General features: G+C 42.4%; 1 protein-coding gene across 1 annotated transcript; it reads left to right on the top strand.

Annotated features, from left to right (window-relative positions):
- The first annotated feature begins 1,096 nt into the window (after positions 1–1,096).
- Positions 1,097–24,124, top strand: TMEM244 (transmembrane protein 244). Its single transcript, XM_083607859.1, has 6 exons — positions 1,097–1,822; positions 14,223–14,308; positions 14,691–14,764; positions 21,789–21,914; positions 22,895–22,939; positions 23,921–24,124. Exons 1-6 carry the CDS (start codon positions 1,796–1,798, stop codon positions 24,013–24,015), a joined length of 453 nt encoding a protein of 150 aa, XP_083463985.1. The 5' UTR covers positions 1,097–1,795; the 3' UTR covers positions 24,016–24,124.
- Positions 24,125–24,491: the final 367 nt, after the last annotated feature.

Below are 24,491 nucleotides of genomic sequence, written 5' to 3'. Positions count from 1 at the left end.
CAGTCCCAGTTTTCCTTTGGAGGTGGGACAGGAAAGATGATTTAATTACTAATTTCCTCTTATTACCCCTTTCCCCTTTTTATTCTTTTCATTAATGGAGAAATAGTGGTTTTTATGGCACTGTTTTACCCCCTTTTTAAGGAATGTTTGTTTGTTTACTAAATTTGTTAGTTGCTCGTTGTCGAAAAGGTCTCCAAATGCCTTACAACATGTTTTTTTAAAAAGGTTACATTAAAATATAAACATATATGCACAAAGCAAATACTGCAGCAATAAGTAATTGAAGCTGCCACCACCATAACCACTGGCTTTGGAGCACTTTAGAAAGGAGAAAAGCAGGAGCTGTTCATCACTAACAGCTCAGCCTGGATCAACAGGAAGCAAGAAGGCAAGTTGTGAACGTGCAAAATGGAGGAGTTCAATTTAAAGGCACAGAAGCCCTGGAAAGCCTTAATAGCGTTTTAGCTCCACACACTGCAAAGATCAGTGTTGCAATAAAGTTTTCTCTCAAAATAATCACCACAAAACATGTCTGGGAAACACTGGGAACAGTTCCAGGGAAAGCTCTAGAATGCAGTGGGGCAGTGCTTCTCAAGCAGTGGACCAGGAGGCACCTGTGGGCTTCGCTTTCAAGTGGGTCTCAGTGCCACAGCCTGCCTTGTGCCTCCTCAGTTGTTGATTTCCATCCTCTAGTCACCTCATAGCCTTTGGATTTAACAAGCACCAGCACTAGCAACTCCTTGCATGCTGAGTAAAGATGCCCAGGAGACCTAGAGCAGGGATCAGCAAACTTTTTCAGCAGGGGGCTGGTCCACAGTCCCTCAGACCATGTGGGGGGCCAGACTATATTTTGAAGAAAAAAATGAACAAATTCCTATGCCCCACAAATAACCCAGAGATGTGTTTTAAATAAAAACACACATTCTACTCATGTAAAAACACCAGGCAGGTCCCACAAATAACCCAGAGATGCATTTTAAATAAAAGGACACATTCTACACATGTAAAAACACGCTGATTCCTGGACCATCCACAGGCCAGATTTAGAAGGTGATTGGGCCGTATCTGGCCCCCGGGCCTTAGTTTGCCTACTCATGACCTAGAAGTTTAGTGGCAAGCAGAGGGTGAGGAAGGAAGGAGTTTCCTTCCCGTGAGGGAAAAAGTCAGAGAAGGCCTTGAAGGACAGTGGAAAAGGGGCTTCTGATGATGACGTTGATTACTTAAACTGGGAATAGAAAGAAGAGGGAGAAGACAGGAAAGTTATTATTGCTATAAAGCAGGAAGATGCGGATGTAAAAGGGTGGAGGAATGTAAGAAATTGTGGGGGAGAAAGGTACAAGAAGGTACAAGTTTAGTGTAGAAGGAGAATGGGTAAAGAAATTACAGGAAACAGTTAAACAATACTGTAAAGGGCATGTGGGGGTGAGAAGCGAAAAATATGAAAGAAAAGGCCTTCTCCACTCAGAGCCTCTGGATAAGCAAATGCTGACAAAAACAGAGAGATTGAGCCACAATACCTCAGATAAATGTCTGTACTTAGAGGAAAGCTGGCCTATGGAACTGCCTCTGTGGCTAATAATTTAGCAATTTCCAAAGATGGATTAGATATCGTTAGAAGGTGATGCCACTAATTACCAGTTGTAGTTATACCAAAGTCTTCTTGTATCCGTCACCATTTTGTGACTTGTTCTACCCCTGCACTACTATTTTGTGACTGGTGGGCCTTAGTAATTTTCAGCAGCCTCAAGTGGGCCCTGCAGGTAGAAAGTTTGAGAACACATTCAGGAAGCCAAGAATGACAACATGTGGATTCTCCATAAGAGTGAGTGAACAAAGAGTGGCAATTCCAGGAGGAAATTGGTGCAGAAGCAGAAATACCCTAATGCAAGATGGTTGTATGTTAATACTGGCTTAGGGTTGCTCTTCCCACACCAGTAACATCTACTAGTACCAGACATATTAAGGCCACCTTATTTATTGTAAGCCTTCTAGAGAACTTTGTATGATGGGGCTATAAATTAATGCCATCTATGAACAAATAAACAAATAAAGCAGAGTAGCATTGGCTCAATATTGGACAGAGAAGGTTATATGGCATTTTTACTGGAATGGGGGGAGCAGTTGCTAAGGTTTACTCTGTGTTGTTCTAAAGTATTTTTGACCACCTCAAATATATTGGTGCAACCCTACTCCGTTAATAATCTGGAGCAATCTTTTGTGATTATAGGCAGCATAGCTGATAGGTGGGGGCCCCATGTCACTGCAGCACCAGCTGTTCCCTGCACCGTGAGGGTGACAAGCAGGAATAGCCAACCTGGTAACCTCCCAATGTTGTTGGACTCCAACTCCCGTCAGCCTTAGCTGTAATGCCCAAGGGTGGGAGCTGTCCAACAACTTTTGGAGAGCCCCGCATTGGTTACCCCAATCTATAGGAATTTAGCCCCTATAGTTCTTATAATTCCACAGAGGAAACCATTCTTATTCAAAACCAATTTAAGTCTGTAATGCAGATATACCCTAAGGGCCTTTTCACACATAGTTTGAAAATTGCTTGAATTATCAGCTCTAGCTCATTACATTCCCTTCCTCCATAAGTAAAGATTTCTCCTGTAGTAAAGATTCTCTTGACCCCTCCAGCTAAAAAAGGGGAAATGCTCTATTACTTGCTTAGAACTAAATCTATACAGCTCAAATTTGATGGAGGGCCAGTCACCTGCTTTAGGTAAAGCATCACAAGTGACAACAGCAGCATATGAAAGTTAAAATATGCTTGTAATCTACCATCTTGCTTCATCCTCCATTACATTAACAATAGGATTTCTGAGCATTCAAAAAATTTCATTAAGCTCGTACTCACATGCACACAAATAGTGTAAGAAAGGCTCAAAGCACTTTAATTAGTGTGTGCATAAATGTGTGGACTCCTTGCAAGTACTTAACTGCTGATCTTGCAGTTTCCCCATACTTTCTGAGATAGTTTATTATATTAGTATGTACATCATGCTTTTCATGTACATACAGTGAAGCCTGTTTTATTCAATATTAATTATTTATCATTAACATGAATTGACTTCAGAAGATAGTGATAATGTAACTGTTTTCATAACCTTGGTTTTGATTGGTTAAAAGAAAGAAATCACCATGTAATCAAGAAAGCTTAGCTCTGTATTAGATTATTCGTTCTTTTTATTCCTCAAGGTAACATAAATAATCTCCCTTCCCCTATTATCCTCATAACAACAACCTTGGAAGGTATGTCAGGCTGACCAACTCAGGGTCACTCAGTTTTGCAATGTGACAAAATTAGCTCCATCTGCCAAATTAGCTCCATCTGCCATTTCCAAAGACACAGATTTCTGTTTTCTGATAACGTTTTAGTCAAACTCCACATACCAGAAAAACAACCTATTCAGGTTTTTCTTTTACACTGAGATATTACTCCAACTCCCCCCCCTCCGTGAGTAAATTCTATCTAAATGTTTTAAACAGCATCAGTTCTTGTACAGAGCATGACCAACCTATCTCCTATCCTGATATCACTCTGACACATTGGGTTCGTGTTGTTCTGTATTGCAGAGGGCTTATCAACATGGTTCTTTCCTCACAATCTTTCTTTTATTTTTTCCGTAAAAGATGTAGGACCAAATTAAGCTGTACATCTTTGATTTACTTCCCTCTGTGAGTGGACTCGTGTAATATTGTGGTGGTTCCTTCAGTGTTTAGGCCAACCTAAAAAAAGGGTGCCGGAACTCACCACGAACACCTCCCTCATTCTCTTAGAATGGCAATGGTGCCCACCTGAGAACTGAATTCCAGCAAGTTCCAGCTGAAAAAAGCCCTGAGTATGAGAATCGTTGGACTCTAAGCAGGGGTGCCGACTTCGGCCCCAGGTTATGGGTACCCAGCATGCACAATGTGATGTAATGACATCACATTGCAGCATGATGCCGTGATGTCACGTGTCCCATGGCCTCAGAATCTGACTTCCAGTGGCCTTGGACAGCATCTCTGAGGTCTCATGACTTCTGGTGGTTTGTGAGGCATCAGAAGTTGCATCGGGGGCCCTGCGGTGAAATGTTTTGTGGGTTCTTGGGCCCCCAGGGCCCCCTAGAGATGGTGCCCTTGGCTCTAAGGATCCTGTTTGCATACTTTATCCATAGTTTGAAGTATTTGCCATGGTCATTCACCAACCATCAGACAACCAATGTGTTAGGAAGTTCACTTTGGGAGGAGACATGGAGAAAATTTGCTCCGGATATTTTGTGGATGTGATTTTTAAATCACAACAGCACCATGCGCTTGGGTCAGAAGAAGCAGGTGGGACAGGTTCAGGGAGTCCCTGAGGAAAGTATGTAATGGGAGACGGGAGGTAGACCTTTCGTGTCTTTTTGGAGGCTACAACTAGGGCAGAATGTGACTGCTAGGTTGTTAAGTGAGGGAGCCCAATGGAACCATATGTTACGAGTCCAGAAAGAACAGCATTGGCTGCTGGTGACCTACTGAAGCCAATTCAGGACAATGTCAGGACAAACATAAAGGTAAAGGTAAAGGGACCCCTGACCATTAGGTCCAGTCGTGACCGACTCTGGGGTTGTGGCGCTCATCTCACTTTACTGGCCGAGGGAGTCGGCATACAGCTTCCGGGTCGTGGCAGCATGACGAAGCCGCTTCTGGCGAACCAGAGCAGCGCACGGAAACGTCGTTTACCTTCCTGCCAGAGCGGTACCTATTTATCTGCTTGCACTTTGATGTGCTTTCGAACAGCTAGGTTGGCAGGAGCAGGGACTGAGCAACGGGAGCTCACCCCGTCGCGGGGATTTGAATCACCGACCTTCTGATCGGCAAGTCCTAGGCTCTGTGGTTTAACCCACAGTGCCACCCGCGTCCCCAGGACAAGCATACAGTCCTAAATGGCTTGGGACCCAAGTGCCTAAAAGAGCACCTCTCCTAATATCAAATATCCTGGGCCATATAATTGGCATGGGGGTGGGACTATTGGTGGTACTGTCACTAGGGGCTGCCCAGTTGGCACTGACCTGTGAGAAGACCCTAAGTGGAACTACCTCACTTATGGAATGCCTTCCCTGTAAAGGTGCATCTGTCTCCCTCACTATGAACTTTCAGGAGGAACTTAATAAAATTCCTGTTTACCCAGGCATTTGATGGCTGAAAGATTCTGTTCCTGGCAACCTTGACATTATTAGCTGTGAGGGAATGTGACTGCTTAATATGCTTTTAGATGTTTTTAAATCTTTTAAATATACTTTGCTTTATTTTTAGTCGTATTTTTCTACCTCCTTGGTGTTTGCTGCCCTGGTCTCCTTAGGGAGGGAGGGATAGAAATTGAATAAATGAAATGAAAGTTTTACTGAAGATGCTGCAGCAAAATTTGAAACATCTGTACAGTCCTGTGCTTTTTATGAATTGTTTTCAGTGGATTCTAAAGTGAAATTTGAAATCCAAAGCAAATTTAAAATGAAACAGCACAACCATTTAAAACTGCACTGGCTGCGGTCCTATTCACATTTTCCTAGGAGTAAGTCTTACTGAAAACAGCAGCACTTTTTCCTGTTTCGGTTGTCAGTAAATAACCATATTATTCATGCAAAACCTACAAAGATTGCCTTGTTCTAGCTAATTCCAAAAAAGCTTTTGGCAGTTTTAAGCAATAATCTTGTGATTCATTTTGTATAAGAACAAACAGCAAAGATTCTGTAGCACCTTAAAGACTAACAAATGAATTGTGGCAGAAGCTTTCATGGACCAGATCACTAATCTGTAAAAGGCAAGCCATCACCACAATATTAGCCTTAAATGTTCCATACAGAAATGTTGCTTTTCTCTGCAGTAGGCTCAGAGGGCTACCTTAAGGCTGTGTACGCACTTTGCCTTTAAAGTACATTCAAAGCATATTCCCCACCCCCTCAAAGAATTCTGGGCACTGTAGTTTATAAAAGGTTCCTGGAAATTGTGACTCCGTGAGGGGTAAATTATACTGCCTAGAATTCTTTCAGAGGGAGAATGAGCTTTAAAGGTATAGCACGTGCAATCTATGGAACCTCACTTCAAGAATTTATTATATTCAATAAGGTATGAGCAATAGTCCCCAAATGCAAAACTATTAGGGGTAGGAATCACTGACAAAATATTTCTGGATATTGCTCTCACTCCTTCAGCAATGCAAATCTTTATATATCCTCTCCAAAACTGCAATAATAAAATTTTCTTTTTGAAAGGTGAGCAGTTGCAAGTTCAGCACAGAGACACTTTGAATAAATTTAGAGGAGAAAAGAAAAAATAGCATGACTAGAGGTGCTTAGGGACGTGGGTGGCGCTGTGGGTTAAACCACAGAGCCTAGGACTTGCCGATCGAAAGGTCGGTGGTTCGAATCTTCGCGGCGGGGTGAGCTCCTGTCGGTCGGTCCCAGCTCCTGCCTACCTAGCAGTTCGAAAGCACCCCTAAGTGCAAGTAGATAAATAGGGACCGCTTTATAGCGGGAAGGTAAACGGCGTTCCGTGTGCTGCGCTGGCTCGCCAGAGCAGCTTTGTCACGCTGGCCACGTGACCCGGAAGTGTCTCCGGACAGCGCTGGCTCCCGGCCTATAGAGTGAGATGAGCACACAACCCTAGAGTCTGTCAAGACTGGCCCGTACGGGCAGGGGTACCTTTACCTTTACCTTTTTAGAGGTGCTTACAACATTACACTAGCTCACAAATGATAAGATTACTTAGAACAGTACTATATCAGGCTAAATCAGGCGCTGGGAACCTGCGGCTCCCCAGATAGTGTCAGACTTCAACTCCCATCAGCCTTATCCAGCATGGTGAATGGTCAGGGATAATGGGAGCTGTAGCCCAACATCTGGGGAGCCATGGATTCCCTAGTCCTGGCCTAAAATATTTGTGTGAATGCAACCAAAGTCACTCCAATGAAGATGTCAGAGAGAGAAGCAACAACATATATATGAACTTAACAGTTTTTTCATATGTATACGCTGACAGCGAAAGATTGTTTTAAATGAACAAATTCTTTCCTGCCTTGACATCATTTTGTGGAAATACACCTAGGGGGATGGTGATGCAATATGTCTAGCATGGCCTAGTTGTGCGAAGTACTGCTGCCTTAAGTCACTTGGATATTTAACCTGATCAGTTATGTTTGCCCTCTAGTGGTAGCTCTTTTGAACACAAGCAAGACAATTTTGACTTGCAGGTCTGCTACGATCATGGTATGCAATAACGTACCACATTCAAAAGACCTTTCCATTTGATTCTTAGCATTTCACATGACATCATAGAGAAGGGTGGTATTTTACTAAGTTTTAATCTGAGGAGACTGATATTAATGGATTTCATTTATGATCATTAATTTCAGTGGGTCCATTCTGAGTTAAACTTAGTTGAATACTGCCCATTAGGTTTAACTGCATTTGTCTACACAACTTTCTCACTTCATAAACTTATATTCTTATAGGGCTTTTTTTCTTAATCATGCTGTTCTTTTACAAACATATTTGCTCCTTAGTCTCCCAGCTTTGCCTTTGCAATATGCTGTTATTAAAAGACTGCTAATAACTTCACCAGACCTTAGGTAAAGGTAAAGGGACCCCTGACCATTAGGTGCAGTCATGACCGACTCTGGGGTTGCGGTGCTCATCTCGCTTTATTGGCCAAGGGAGCCAGTGTACAGCTTCCAGGTCATGTGGCCAGCATGACTAAGCCGCTTCTGGCGAACCAGAGCAGTGCACAGAAACGCCGTTTACCTTCCCGCCAGAGTGGTACCTATTTATCTACTTGCACTTGACGTGCATTCGAACTGCTAGGTTGGCAGGAGCAGGGACCGAGCAACGGGAGCTCACCCCGTCGCGGGGATTCGAACCGCTGACCTTCTGATCGGCAAGTCCTAGGCTCTGTGGTTTAACCCACAGTGCCACCCGCGTCCCTTCACCAGACCTTAGAGAGAGAGAAAAGACTATAACTCAATGCAACCGTTTTCTAAAATATGTTGGTATGGCACCTCCAGGTTTGCTGACATTAATAGGTTAGCAGAAAACTGCTTCCGGATTGGCTAGGTATAGTAAGTGCCTGAAGTCTTGCTGGTCAACGGCCAGCCCACCCGTGAGGCAACTTCCATAAGGGCATCAGGGCCCATTGTAGGTCTTTATTTCCCTCTCATTCCTGATATAGATCTTCACTCATTCCGTCTTCCCTGGTGGGAAGGAAGGCACCATTTTGTGGTTCGCCTCAGGTGCCAAAAGGTATTGGGCCAGCCCTGATGATATCCAAAATTACTTGTACTTAGAGTAAACCCATTAATTTCAATCCACTTAAGTCCATTGGGTTTACTCTTAGTATGGCTAATGTTGGGTATCACTCAGAAACTCCTGTAGGCTACTCTTCTGGGTTTTCCTGCTTAAAAGTTTCAACACTTCCTGGATTTAAACTGTCTCCTCTTCCATCTTCCAAATCCTAGGCCAAGCTTCCTCAAACTCGGCCCTCCAGATGTTTTGGCCTACAACTCCCATGATCCCTAGCTAGCAGGACCAGTGGTCAGGGATGATGGGAATTGTAGTCTAAAAACATCTGGAGGTTGGGCCGAGGTTGAGGAAGCCCGTCCTAGACTCTTAATAATATGGATCTAGAGTTCAGCTTCTGGCAATGCCTCAACACCATCTCAATTAATACTATGCCTCTCAAACCATTTATTCAGCCTAACCTAGACTTTTATTTTGTTATCATCTGCAGTGAGTTAGTTCTGGTCTAGTCAAGGGTTTTCTAAAGCAATTGAGCTTACAGGATAACAAAATGGAAATAGTTTATTACTAAGCTATAGTGTACTGACTAATGCCAACTATAGAGACCGAATTACAAAACAAATGTTTCTAAGGTTTGCTCATACTCTTTTTCTTCTGCTCGATTATCCAGAAAGTTTCTGAGAAGCAAAAGCACCACTGGCTCAGCATATCTACACAATAAATTGGTTGCTTTGTGCCCTCAAGTGATGACAGGATATACAAGAAAGCCTAAGAATTATGAGAAGGAACACCTTCTTGCTGAAACAAAGGAAGCTGTCTTATTGGTCCATCTTGTCAGACCCATTGGTCTATCTTGCTCAGTACTGTCTACACTGACTGGCAGTGGCTCTCCAGGGTTTCAGGCTTGCTGAAGGCATTTCGAATCCTACTTGGAAATGCTAAGGATTGAACCTGAGACTCTCTGCATGCAAAGCAGAGGCTCTACTGCTGAGCTACAGCCCCATGCACAGACACGCCCCCCCCATCATGCCCCCCCCATCATACCTGCAGATTATGTTAAGCTTTTAATATTAGTAACTGTTATGTACTGAAGTTCTCACCCTGGGCCAGAAGGGGGATACTGTAGATAGTTATGCAAATAAGGGATCGATAGTGACGTTCAGTGATTGGATAGTTTTAGAATATTGTTACAGTTACGTTGTACTGGAGCTCTATATAAGCAGGCTGGCTGAACCCTTCAGTTCAGTTCTGTTCTGGCCTGGGAATAAACAAGAGCTGTTTGAAGAATCGCTGTGTCATCTGATATGTTCACCCACAACTTAACAGTAACAGCCTATGGGTATTCTTCATATGATTGTAATATCACAAACCAAGGGGTTTTTTTTGTACAGCAGACTTCACTATGTATCCCAAAGCATTTCAAAGTGATTTAAAAGCTATCAAAAAAGCAGCAACAATATGCACTCAGGCTCTTTCATTCAAATTCAGAAACAGAAAGATCATAATCCTCAGTCATTTACTCTTGAAGTTGTTCCTCCAAAATCAATCGAGTTACTTCAAAATAGTCAAGTTTTGGATTATAGCCTAAAACAGCTGTTCTGCCTGTCTAAGCTTTCCTGGGAGTTTGTACCGTAATCATTAATAGCAAAGACTTGAAAAGGCAATTGATTTCAATCAATATGGAAAGCGTTGCAAACAGCAGGCAGCAGCGAACCCAGCACCTATGAACAAAAGCTGACAAAGGTCAAAAAGGAACAGAATTATTTTCACATGCTTGAAGTGCAGGTGGGCAGGAGAAGGTACATTTTGTGAAATGCAAAGCTGGGAGGGAACATCAGCCCCCACCCCCACAAGTAAGAAAACAGTGTATGGGGTGCAGAAGGTGTTATGTACTGAAGTTCTCACTCTGGGCCAGCAGGAGGATACTGTGGATAGTTATGCAAATAAGGGATCGAAAGTGACGTTCAGTGATTGGATAGTTTTGGAAAATTGTTACAGTTACGTTGTATTGGAGCTCTATATAAGCAGGCTGACTCAACCCTTCAGTTCAGTTCTGTTCTGGCCTGTGAATAAACAAGAGCTGTTTGAAGAATCGCTGTGTCGTCTGATATGTTCACCCACAACTTAACTGAAAGGGAGCCCAAACTCAGGTGGACTCCCACCTGATTTTAAATTATTGACTTCTCCAGCAGCCTTCTGTTCAGAAGGACTCTCCAATACTCCAGAGAGGCTTGGAGATGCGGATGGGTGGTCTTAGGGAAGAGAAGTGGTAAATGTTCTTTCTGTGAACTAAATTATGCTCATTTAAGATCAAAGCTACTATGTGTATATGAATTCATGCTCAGGCACACAGTTCAAATCCACAAGGAGCCATGGGTTCAGTATTGTGGGCCTAATTCTGTGGATCTTTTCCCAACTGAGATCAGACAGCCCCCATCTCACCCCCATGGAAATTCAGGTGCTTGGTGAACAGCTTTGTGTTGTTGTTTTACTTCAGCAGACATGTTAAGAAAGCCTTTCTGTTGTTGTTGTTGTTGTTGTTGTTGTTGTTGTTGTTCTTCTTCTTCTTCTTCTTCTTCTTCTTCTTCTTCTTCTTCTTCTTCTTCTTCTTCTTCTTCTTCTTCTTCCTCCTCTTCCTCTTCCTCTTCCTCTTCCTCTTCTGCTTCTCTGATATTATTTCTACTGTATCTCTTTTGTAACCTCATTGTACACTGCTTAGAAACAATGCTGTTAAGTGGTATATGAACTGATTGAAACAATTAATTAATTAACAAGTCTAGTGGCTCCTAGACCAGCAAATTTATAATGGCATAAATTTTTGTGCATAAATTAACTGGCACAATTCAAAGGACAAATGGCTATAGAGCAGTTGTTGGAAACCTTTGGCCCCATTGATGTTGCTGAACTACAACTCCCATCATCCCTAGCCATTGGTCATGTTTACTGGGAATGCGGGTTACGCTGTAGTCTAAACCACTGAGCCTCTTGGGCTTGCCGATCAAAAGGTCGGCGGTTCGAATCCCCGCGACGGGGTGAACTTCCGTTACTCTGTCCCAGCTCTTGCCCACCTAGCAGTTCGAAAGCACCTCAAAGTGCAAGTAGATAAATAGGTACCGCTGCGGTGGGAAGGTAAACAGCGTTTCCGTGCGCTCTGGTTTCTGTCACGGTGTTCCGCTGCGCCAGAAGCGGTTTAGTCATGCTGGCTGGTTTATGTTGTTATTTATGGCCTCTTTTGTAAATAAATAAATAACACCAAATCCAAATTTAGAAGGGTAGTTTTGTTAAGCAAAATCAGCAGAGTCTTGTAACACCTTTAAACAAATTTATTGTAGCATAAGCTTTCACAGATAAGTGATATTTCATCAGTTGACGGGGGGGACAACGTACCATTCTTTCTAAAGAAAACAGCAGTGGGTCAAAATACCTTGTCAAAACAATATTTACACATTTAAGTGCTTCTGATCTAAATATGATAAAAAAGTATTTGCTTTTATATAAAAGAGAATTCAATTACAGCTGATTATTGTTTACTTCCAGTTATGGCCTCAGGGAGGGGCCATAGCTCAGAGAATATGATACTTGATATGCAGATGGTCCCATGTTCAGTCCCTGCTATTTCCAATTTGAAAATAAGCTCCTGTATCAGATCAGGAGGTTTTCAGAATTACATTGCCAGTCAGCATAAGACAGTACCAGGTGAGATCAATCAATGGCCTCAACACAAGGCAGCTGTGTGTGTGTGTGTGTGTGTGTGTGTGTGTGTGTGTATACACACACATATATACACATTCATGTTCATTGTAAATGGTGATATTAAATGTATGTTATGATTTGCAAAAGAGATCAAAAACAGGACAGTCATGCCTCCTCTGTGAACTGATATCAAACACCCACAATAGAGAGAAAATGAAAAAAAATGAAAATACTAGCTACATGCAGTTTCATAATAGCAAAGATGTGTGCAAGATGTGGTGGGGTTTTTTTTAGCTGAGCATGTCGAAAAGCAGTTTGGACTTTTAATGAGCTGCTAAGGATTGTCTGGTTGGACTTCAGCAGCTTAGAGTTGGCTCACAGATGGCTTTTGCCCCAGTTCACTTTAATCCAATAATGCTATTCTGCTCCGTCTCACACTGCACACCCAGTAGTGCTTTGTGAGTGAAAAATTGAGGCTTCTTCCAGCTGATATTGGTATGAGAAATGTAACTGCATCACTGCTCTTTTGCTCATCATGTGTACATGGCTCTCAAGATAAAAATTGCTGAGACTAAGGTAACAAAAATCAAGTTGGCATTGAACTCAAGGTCATTGCGTAGAATTTGCTATATGCGACATATGGCAGGTATTTGGAAGAACCATTGCCTTTACTCCAATAAGCTGTCTTGTATACTTTTGTTGTTCTTTGACTCTTGAAAAAAACAAACATTTAAAAAAGTAGTGATGCAGGTGGGAAGTAATTTAAAGCATTGATAACAACTGCTGGGACATAAATAGGATTTTTTTAAAAAATATGTAAAGTTTGAAAGTGTTTTCTAACATTGTCTGGAGCTCCTGAAACGTATTTAATTGCTGCTGTGTAAAGAAACCGTATAAATGCCACCAGGCCTCATGATCTGGTGTAGTTCTAAATGTTTCAATAGAATAGCTTCAAACAGTGCTTTTCTAAGAAAAAAAATGTTTGGGGTATTCTCATTTTCCTACTTATATTGAAATACTGCCCCTCAATGAGGCCCAACTTAGATTGGCAAAATGTTTAGGGTTTGCGTACCCCTGCGTCCCCTCCCCCCGAAGAAAAGCACTGGCTTCAAACCAAATTGTGACTAACAAATCACTGAACCATGCTGGATTACTTTATTATTATTTCTAAACAGAACAAAGTTTTTGAAATGCACCAGATATGGCAGCAGGGATGGGAGGCGGGTAGAATATCAAGACATATAGCAGGCATAGGCAAACTCGGCGCTCCAGATGTTTTTGGCCTACAACTCCCATGATCCCTAGCTAACAGGAGCAGTGGTCAGGGATGATGGGAATTGTAGTCACAAAAACATCTGGAGGGCCGAGTTTGCCTATGCCTGACATATAGGCTTACTAATCACTCTGTGATTAAGTGATGTCTTGGATCAGGACCAGAGCAATTGGCCACCAGCTAAAATAAGGTTACCAGATTTTTTTCAGTGAGTCCAGGGACACTTTTCAACTTCCTACTAAATAGATGGATTTTGTCAGGGGACTGATTTGTAAATCCGGGGACTGTCCCCGGGAACCGGGGATGACTGGTAACCTTAAGCTAAAATAGCCTTTTGGCATCCAGTTATAGAGAGTTCATTCTTTAAATCTTTCACATACATTTTATTATCATTTACAGGATTCTCTCCAAGTAACTGTAACATTTCTAGTGTGGTGACAACTAGAGTTTTATTTGGTCTGCTGCATGAAGTTTGCAAACATGAGATGAGGTGGATGGAGAACAAATTGTTGTTGTGGGCTTTGGGCCTCGGCTCAAGACTCTGTTCAGCCATGAACACAAGAATGAGTCATTGGGTCCTACAAAGTGGTAGCTTAACAAGCTGTGCACGCAGTTTGCCATCAGCTTGTGTTGCCCTAGCAAACAGGGATGAAAATCCAGCACATGTTTTTGCTTCATCAGAAATCCAGGCAAGCAGAAGAAGGTAGTATTCAAATGTTCAAAATGGACAGGCTTACCAAGAGTTTATTGTAGTAAACTGACATTTAGTAAACTCACGTTTAGGTCTGGCCAGTGCTTGGATATGAGGTTGCTTGGAAATCCTATGCAGATGGCCTTGAGTTGCATTATAGGAAAAAAAGAGGGACATATATGTACTAAAGTAATAATAATAATAATAATAATAATAATAATAATAATAGTTTAGGGTAAGGTGTCTTACTGCTGAGGTTTTGTTTTCTGGGTAACTTGAAAGTGAGCTTCATGTCATTTTTCCTTTACAGATTGTTTTGCTCAATCTCCTACTATGTGTGATCATATTCTACTCTGTGTATTATGTGGTCCTATGCTTTTGTTTCACAGCGTTCAGGTAGGAATACTTTGGCAATAATCATGAATGAACGAACGAATGAATGAATGACTATGTGACTACAGATGTAGTGCAATGCTGACAACATTTTGCTCAAACATGGCCTCAGATACTTTGGGTGGAATTCTTTAGCATAATAAAAGATAGTATGGTAGCTAAATGTGTACTTATAAGCATACAGAGTGGATTCTTGAATTCACTGTAAAATACATAATGGCTTTTAAAACATCTTCTGTGAAAAGTAGAACAATTAGCTAAAATTGCCTTAGCAAGACATTAAAAGCATTTAGGAAATCGGCACACATGCACAATAATTTGCCTGATTTAGTATCATAAGCTTCTTGTACTGGGATAAACTTTAAAATTGTCCAACTCTTCACAGGCTGCAGATGTTGGATGGACTGGCACCATTTGACTTCAAGACCAGCCCATCATGGATTCACTCATATTATTTAGGTAAATGTTCTTCCTTGAAGTCCTTATTCTTAAGATGGTCTTATTCTTAGATGGTTTCTCTACTGAAATACTTCAAACACTTGAATTTTTTAAATGTATTATACAGATCGTATCATCTTATAGCAGGGTTAGCAGGGTTGGGGAAACCTTTTCAGCCTGACTGAGGGCCAAATTCCCTTCAGGGAATCCTTCTGTGGGCCATAGGCAAAAGTGAGGAAAGAAACAAATGTGAATTTTACCTCTGTACGGTAGAGTAGTTTGTACACACAGCCCTCTATCCTCCACACACGCAAGGAAGAGACATTATGAGAGCTCAAGGGCACATTTCAGCCTGGCAAAAACACTCAAGGAAGGTGTAAAGCAGGGCTTGTGAGAGGTTTGGCTTGGGATTGTGTAGTCTGGGGGAAATTGTGAGGGTCACGCAGGAAGACCATCAGGCCTGCATTTGACTCCTGAACCTGAGGTTTCCCCATATCTGCTTCATGGTTTCATAATTTCATATTGTATGGCATTACTAATTTCAAGTCAATGGTATTTATTTATTCAATTTATATCCCACCCTCCTGAAGGAGCCCAGGGTGGCAGACGCAGCAACAATAAAACATTAAAACAACAACTAAAAACAGTTGAAATCATTTAAAAAAAAAGTTTAGTGAAGTACTAAAGTACATAGCAGTTTGACAGTGGAACCAGTTACTGAGGTGGAGAATAGAGAGGTCTTCAAGCAGAGGCTGCAAAGCCACATGTTGGGGATTCCTTAGCTGCAGATTTATTGATGACCTACGATGCCTTCTCCAGCAATGTGATTCCAGAGGTCTGTATGTATGACTTTTCAGTTTGGGGCCTACTTGAGATGCCCACCCAGAGCTAGCCCTGATAATATTGTTAACACATCTCACAATTACTCAGCATTCCTAGTTCATATGGAAATATTCCTGTCATGCAAAACAAAAGAACATATCCCAAAGCAAGGGGTTCAGGCCCACAAAAAGATGAATAAAGGAAATAGGGTTCTGAACATTGTGGGTCTGGAGGTTCCCATTTCTGAAAGCATACACCCAAGATTTCAATTATGCACACCAGGGATGGGGAACCAGCAGTCCTCCAGATATTTATGGACTCAGAGTCCTGTCAGCCCCAACCAGTATGGCCGAATGCCAGGCATGATGGGAGTTGAAGTGCAGCAACATATGGAAGGCCACAAGTTCCTCACACCTGAACTTGTTAAGCGTGAAATGTTAAGCGTGAATGTGAAAAGCAGGTATATGAAAGCACATGTAGCATTCAGATATACTAATCAAATAGCTAGGATTGGTTGTGGATTCCTGTTGCTGTATAAGCTGTGAATCGTCTTGGCTGTGATTCTTTATAAAGCTATTATGGCTCCCCTTCTGGGCTAAAAGAGAGTGATTTACATTAAATACATACATTTTAGTTATTTTATGGTCTTTTTTCCTTAAACGAAAGCTAAATCGCTATGAATGAAACCTTTTAAAATGTAAATTGTTTTGAGAAACATCTCAAACACTTACGGAAACAGAAAATGTGAGGAGATATGCTACTGATTTGCTTTTAGATTAAAATAACATTCAGGGAGGTGATTTAGTTACTTGGGGTGGGGGCTGGCAGCAAAGCCATGTGTAATTGTAATAAGTGACTTATTGTATACAAATCTCATCTCAGTCTTATTGATATGATGTTCTAGCATACACTGGGTCCTCCCCGCCCCCGGCAAGCAGTAACAGAGATTTAAATATGAATTTACATGATGGCTTTGGGCAAGCATCTTTTTCTGAGGCCCTCCTGCCTCCAAACACTTGTTGAGACCATTTTTAAAAGGCTTGGGTAAAAGGAACTGAAAATAGCACTGGAAGAAAGTTGGAAACCAGGAATCCAAGGCCAGGAGATCACAAGCTGGTAGCTGGATAATAGAATCAACACTTTGTCAATCTGATTCTGAAGCCTTACAATCCCTGCATGTCAGGAGTTGCCAATGGCCCTCCTGGCTGGCAGAGTTACTCTGGAGCATAAGAGCACCACAGCTTGTAGTGTCTAGGGAAGACTGCAACATCTGTAGGCTACCATACCCCCCCAACATTTCTCCGATGAAAATAGGGGTGCCCCATTCCATAATGATAATTTTAATATTTATACCCCACACATCTTATTGGGTTGCCCCAGCGACTCTGGCCAGCTTCCAACATATATAAACACAAAAGAAAACATTAAACATTTTTTTTTTAAACTTCCCTATACAGGATTGCCTTCAGACAGCTCGGAGGTTGGATAATTCCCTACTCTCCAACATTTCTCCAATGAAAATAGGGACATCCTAAGGAAAAGTGGGATCAAATCAGAAACCGGGATGGCTTCTCTAAATTAGGGACATCCCTGGAAAATAAGGACACTTGGAGGGTTTGGGCTACGTGTGGCAACCTTTCTCAGTCTAAAGGTCACATTGCCTTTTGGGCAGTCCTCTGGTTAGGCCAGAAACAACTGCACATTTTAAGTTTGTACAGTGGGCTAGTATCTAAACACACTCTCACACCCCTCTCTATCCAGGCAGGCAATAATAATTGTAACAAGGACACATTCCAGCCAGGCAAAAACACCCAAAGAGGATATGAAGCACAAGTAGTGAGGGGTTTAGCCTAGAAAGAGAGTGTGTAGCTGGATAACGGGTGAGGCCTGGAGAGTGTCCCAAGAGTCAGGTAGAAATACTTCACCACCCTGCTAAAGCCCTTGTAACTCACCAAACAGGGCTGCAACACAGAGAGCTGTAGATTTCTGGTTCTTTTAGACCCGACAGATCGACAGTTATTGAGCAGTCCCAAGACCACTCTTCTTATGGGTCTCACCTCAAAATGTGGGGGAAGTGGTTTTTGTGATCCATCCTAAATTAGGTTTTCTACCAACCCAAAGTTATGGTCCTATACCTTTTAAATATTCTGAGACATATTGGAACCAGTTAGATTGTTTTTTTCCTGTACTAGGAGGCTTTGGAATTCAGAGCACCCTCCCTCTTTCTCCTCTCCCTGAGGTGGTTATCCTCAGATGGAGTCACTGGGGCAAACACTGTGCCCTACTTGGCCCCTCAGGGCCTCATTTCAAATGGGTGTTCCACTGAGGGAAATGTGTCTAGACAGAAAAGATGCCAGGGGATTGGAGCAGGACCCCATTATGAAGATGATGAAGCCAGCAGTTAATGGGGGAGTAACTGAGCTTGCATCTACATATGTTGTGCTTTAGTACTCAAGTCATCTGTCTTGGCAGATCACAGAACAGAGATAAATGTTAAAGTAGTTGTAACCCTCCTAATTGGCGTGTCAGCTCCCCAATTAGTGCTTCATGGCAAAATTAACCAGTGCAGCATCAACAGTGGCCCTAAGGTCTTTTGTCAGCTTCTACCAGCATCTATGTTAATACAGCACTCACAAATGTGCAGCTTCATTCTCTTCATTTACCTCTCTGTGCTAGTTGCTCACATACTGCACTAATATGAGCATTCCATCACTCTTGACCACTGCTTACCCACTTGTATTCTCTAGATTGTTATAGCATTCTAGTCTATAGATCCTCTCTCCAGCCCACAGGTCTTTTACAATACTGCACCCATGCCACACTTTTCCAATAACCAACAGCACCGCTTTCTAGCATTTGTGCCAAGTTTTAAAGCAACATCACTAAGTTGTTGTGGATTCCTGAATACAGCAGCTAATCATTTTGGGATTGCCAATCTAGTCATAATGCAAATAGGGTTGACCACGTGCAACTCAGGAAAATGGTGATTATTATAGACAAATTCCACTTTTATATAAACTTGTTTTTGAAGAGCAGGTTTTTTTTTTACCTTTCATAGTTGTGTAGCCAAAACCAGATAATATAATTTTATCTATGTCTCAGAGCAGAAGCATATAATAGAAAGTGATATATATATACATAAAGGTAAAGGTACCGCTGCCCGTACGGGCCAGTCTTGACAGACTCTAGGGTTGTGCGCCCATCTCACTCAAGAGGCCTGGGGCCAGCGCTGTCCGGAGACACTTCCGGGTCACGTGGCCAGCGTGACTAAGCTGCATCTGGCGAGCCAGCGCAGCACACGGAAACGCCGTTTACCTTCCCGCCAGTAAGCGGGCCCTATTTATCTACTTGCACCCGGGGGTGCTTTCGAACTGCTAGGTTGGCAGGCGCTGGGACCGAGCAACGGGAGCGCACCCTGCCACGGGGATTCGAACCGCCGACCTTTCGATCGGCAAGCCCTAGGCGCTGAGGCTTTTACCCACAGCGCCACCCGCGTCCCACATATACATACATACATATATATATATAATGATTTTAAGCCATTCAAGATTTTTATGAGTATATCCTAATTTTTTAAAAAAAGTAAAAAAAAGTTTAAGGTTTTTGAGGAAATGGCTGAATTTAAATGGGTTTATTTTTACCTCAAGGTGGAGATAAGACATTGTGTGTCCCTTGTAACACCTGGTGTAAACATGTGCCTTCACTGAACTCAGAGTCCTGGTCCCCACCATCACCACATAGCAGCCAATGAAATTGAGCTAAGGAGTGAGGGACTTTGTGCATGATGGCAGTCAGGGCTTTGTTTACTAGCAGCAGTCATGAATTCCTCAAACTGCCTAGTCTGTCCTTGATTCAACATATATTATACAAAGGGGAGCTGGTACGCTGCAGAAAGTAGTGAATGGCATGGTGGGGCTGCACTGCTTATCTGACCTCTATCCAGTTGAGTTGTTACAGCATGCCACTGCAGAGAGAAGAGGAAGGGCGAGAGGACAGTGAGGTGAATGAACTGGATTGTTTCCACTGGAGCACTGGATTGGATTTGTGTCACGACAGCCTCTCTGTCTCCATCTTAGCATGTAGCAGCGACTCAGCTGGAGGGAGTTTGAGTGGCACCATCTGGTATTGCCTGCAAATGTTACTAGCTTGGAAGCTAGGGGGTTTCCCATTCACAGAAGCAGAACCACAAGTCCACTTTTGAGACTTTAACACTTCCTACTTATTGTCTTACATTTATATCCCTCCTTTGTTCCCTCATGGAACCCTAGAAGCTCCCTATCCACATGCTGACCAGACCCTGACGTGCTTTAGCTTCAGCAAGTTGGTGGCCTTACCTGCCTTAATCTTAGAATTGTAGCATTGGAAGAGACCCCAAGGGTCCCAACTCCCTGCAATGCAGGAATCACAGCTAAAGAATCCCTGACATACGGCCATTCAACCTCTGCTTATAAACCTCCGATGACAGACAGCCCACTACTTTTCGAGGTAGTCTGTTCCACTGTAAAAGAGCTCTTACTTCTGACCATGCATTGTCTCATTTTTCATGCAAATCATGTGAGCCAGCTTCAGTAGAATTAGTTGGATGGGATGGTGGGATGGCAGGTTTCCTTGCTTCTCCTTCTTCCCCCAAATCCTAGAGACTAAACGAGGAGGAGGAAAGAGAGGTGAAATGACTGGATTGTGAAACTAAGCACTGAGCCCTCGATTCCTTCCCATCTCCTGGTCTCTAGGGTTTCCTGAATGCTGGTGTGGGTAAAGAAAGCCAGTTAAGTCCAGGGTTATCTGCGGGAGAGCAGTAGATTAATTACAGTAATGACCAGAGCAGCTGCTGAAGGTCTGTGTAATAAATTAGAGGGACACTCTAATATCAGGAAAGTATTATTGCTTACCTTTTCATAGATCTTATTACAGTTATGGCAGAGAATAAGAGAATGGATATAAAAAGACTATGGATCTTATTTAATCGCTCAAAAACCTCTTTGTCTTTGTTAAAGTCAGTGGATGTTTACTATTAATTTTGGCTGATGAAGGATCAGCTCCTTGAAGGATAAGGTGGATTGTCTTTCCGTCTTGATAGAGAACCAACTGCTCAAGGCAACATTTAACTGTGTAAATTTTTAAGTTCATTTCCTTCATGAGGTTACTGCTGGTCTAAGCAACAATAAGTACCCATAAACTACTTTAATTTAGTGCATAATGGGATCTTGTTCATGGCAGGCAGGAGACTACAGTAAATACTTTTGCGGGGGAAATTACAGCGGCAATTATGAAAATCTGCCACATTCAGAACTATAAGTACTTTAAAAACGTATTAATGGTGTTTAAAATGTTACAATGAAATCTGTCTGCAAAAATTTGTTCATATGCAAACTGTCAGCCATCCTAAGTTATTGAGAAGTCCTGTGGTGTGTAGTGTATCTTTCTGCCCCACTTTGAGGAGTGCAGCATCCATAGACAATTCAAGATGTCCTGCTGCCTCAGGATTGTTTTGTGTTGTACCATACCTCCTTCCTTGAAAAGCATCATCTTCCAAACTTTTGGATTGAAAGTAAAGGTGACCTCCTGGTAGTATTTACTTTGCTATTATCTTAGATTGTGGGGCTGAAAAGGCAGTCTTGCAGACATGTGGCATGGTGTGTAAGGTGTTAAGAGGATCACCAGAGGAAATCCAAAATCCCTTTAAAAATGTTGCTATGGATTTCCACTTCCAGATCGATACAAGCAGCACATGGGAATTATTTCATTGTGCTAGCATGTGGCTAGAATTCAGACTCCCCAATCAAAGCATACACATAAATTAAAGCAGGGCTAAAGCAAGACTTTTTTTTCTACCTGAGGCAAAGGACAAGATGGCATCTCCCCCTAGACCATGTACAAAAGTCAAGACAGGTAGCCAGATGTTACTTCAATACTGGCTCTGGAACAGCATCTTCCACCAAACCTAAGGGCAGCAGCTCCATTTCCCTGCCTTCTGCTGTCTACTGCCTGGAACGTCTGCTTACTTCTCCCTAATGATAGAGCTGGCCCTGAATGAAAGAGATACATGTCTCCCATAGCAACTCTGTATGCCTCCTTAATTGCAAAGAATGCTTAGCAAACTGAGCCTGGAGCTGAGGATAAATACAACTGCCAAGCAGTGGATAATTTAGCAGTCTTGGGACTAGCAGCAGCCATAGGATACAACTTCCCATCCACTACTGTTACTCATTTTCTGTTTGTTTAGTTCTTCTAGTGTCACTGGAAATAACCTATCTCATCTCTGGACTGCTCTTTGTCTTGGTTGTAGAAGAATGGGTTTGGGATTATGCAGTGACTGTTACGGTCATTCACATCACCATAACTGCGGCTGGTACGTATGCTGTTTAGTTAATAAATCCACAGAAAAAGAAGTATTGTTGATTTAAAACAACAACTACCCCAGTTTTTTTTAAAGCGATGCTTTTGGCTTTACTAGGACTACTTGGATTATTAGCTTGTCCTTGCTTCTGTGTCTTGAGCTCTTGCTGAAGTTCCACTCGGTGAGCCATTAGGTTCTCCCTGCTTAGCCTTCTTCGCAGGATTGTTCTGGGGATACTCATTGCGAGCAACCCTGAGCCTGGCGCTATCTGCAGAGGGAAAATTCTGTTTTCAGATGTAGTTTGAATCCAAGACAGCATTGCAAATTGACTTCAGATGGGCTCACACTGACAGCATTGATAAACTGATCAAGTCTGATGATGAGACTCCTCTGCTGCGTTTGGAAATTCCTGATGGGAACTTCCTAGTGTGAAGAAGCCAATTCCTGCTGATTTTGCACTGCTGGGCAGTGAGCCACACTTGTAAATGAACTACCAGGAGCCCATGTTAACCTCCTGATTCTTCCTTTGTGCCTTTACCTGCTGCACAGCTGATGTAACATATGTCTAGTGGGGTGTGGCGATGTTCAAAACTCCCATTGTTCTAGGCGCATTTTGCGACGGAATTTCACTAGCACAAGGAGTTTCTGAGCTCTGGGTGCAGTATTGCACCTAAGATTTCAGAGTAAAACTTCAGAGTGGAAGGAAAGGGCGACCCTTTTCAGCTTCCCCATGTGAAAAATGAACATAATACTTTAGCTGCAGTTCATTCATTTTCAGCTTTGTATTCTTGTTATAAAAAGCGCACCTAGACATTCCGTTGTAGTGCGCATAACCTAGGCTTAAGGTGCCATTTAGCTCCTGACTTTCATATCTCAGTTTCTAGCACTGGGGTGTGAGTGACTGAGGTTTTATGGTGTTGTTTGAGATAATATTGTAATTTTTGTCATGTTGACATTACTCCTAAAATGTACCGTAACTTTTCGTTTTGCAGTTATGTCTGAATTCCCGCTGACATTGCACTGGTGGGCAGCTTTAGGTATGAGTTAAATGATTATGATTTAATTATCCAAAATAGCACAACTATAACTGTGGGTTAAACAACAGAACCTAGGACTTGCTGATCAGAAGGTCGGCGGTTTGAATCCCCGCGAAGGGGTGAGCTCCCGTTGCTCGGTCCCTGCTCCTGCCAACCTAGCAGTTCGAAAGCACATCAAAGTGCAAGTAGATAAATAGGTACCACTCCAGCGGGAAGGTAAACAGCGTTTCCATGCGCTGCTCTGGTTCACCAGAAGCGGCTTAGTCATGCTGGCCACATGACCCGGAAGCTGTACGCCGGCTCCCTCGGCCAATAAAGCGAGATGAGCGCCGCAACCCCAGAGTTTTCCACAACTGGACCTAATGGTCAGGGGTCCCTTTACCTTTTACCTTTATAAAGCATAGGAAATAAAAAAGACCCTGTCAGATCAGGCCAAAAGCTCATCTAGCTCAGCACTCTGTTCTTTCAGTGACTAACCAGATGCTTATGGGAACCTCTGAAGCAAAACCCGAGCATTCTCCCCACCTGTGAGAGCCAGCAGCCAGTATTCAGAGACATACTGCCTCTAGCAGTGGAGGCAGAACATTGTTAATGTGGCTGGTAGCCACGGACAGCCTTATTCTTCATGAATTTGTCCAATCTTCTTTGAAAGCCATCTAAGCCGGTGGTCATCACTGTGTGAAAAAGTACTTCCTTCCAACATTCAGCTTCTTTGGATTGCCCTAAGTTCTAGTATTGAGAAAGAGGGAGAAAACATTTTCCCTAGTCACTTTATCCACACTGCATAATTCTGTACCCCTCTATCATATCCCCCTCCTCACTTGTCTGCTCTGTAAACAAAAAACCCCTGAAACACAGCCCAACCAAATATATGCCTCTCAATATATGCTTCATCACTGTTTTCCATTGCAAAACAGGTATTTTAAAATTCTTGCTAGCTGCTCCTATTACTAATCTAACATATTCTTGTATTGTTTACAGGTTCGGGCCTAATTTTGATGGTTTGTGTTGGACAAAGTTTGGCTTACTACCTGTTCAAAGACAACTTTATTTATCCAGTTCTGGATAATTTCTGAAATGCATTTTTTCAGTGCCTATGTTGCTTTATGAAAATGCACATGGATGTGTGGACCAATGCTAGCATGCAGTTTTAAGTAGATCAGAATTCTATATGCTGTCATAACCCAGGTGCTTGCTTGTTTTGTATAGGAATAACTATTTTTAGTCAATAAAACTGCTCTTATCACCAGAAAGCTCTTTCCGATGTTTAGTCAGATCCTCCTTGTTGTAATTTGAATCCATTGGTTTGGGTCCTGCCCTCCAGAAGAGGAGAAAACAAGCTTGATTCATCTTCCATGTGACAGCCCTTTGGATTTTTGAAGGTGGTTATAATATCTCCTCTCAGTCTCCTTTTATTCAGGCCAAATGAACCCAACTCTCTCAACCATTCCTCATAAGGCTTGGTTACCAGACCCTTCATTATCTTGGTCACCCTCATCTACACATGTTCTAGATTGTCAATACAGCATCCTTCTTAAATTGTGGTGCCCAG

Source organism: Podarcis filfolensis, assembly GCF_964270895.1.
Source record: "Podarcis filfolensis genome assembly, chromosome: 3".
NCBI classification, from domain to species: domain Eukaryota; kingdom Metazoa; phylum Chordata; class Lepidosauria; order Squamata; family Lacertidae; genus Podarcis; species Podarcis filfolensis.
This window is presented reverse-complemented; position numbering and strand designations above follow the sequence as displayed.

Coding starts and splice junctions, on each gene's coding strand:
- TMEM244 (XM_083607859.1), top strand. CDS start 1,796: ATGACAACATGTGGATTCTCCATAAGA. Junction 14,309..14,690: donor TTTTGTTTCACAGCGTTCAG/GTAGGAATACTT, acceptor AACTCTTCACAG/GCTGCAGATGTTGGATGGAC. Junction 22,940..23,920: donor GCACTGGTGGGCAGCTTTAG/GTATGAGTTAAA, acceptor TATTGTTTACAG/GTTCGGGCCTAATTTTGATG.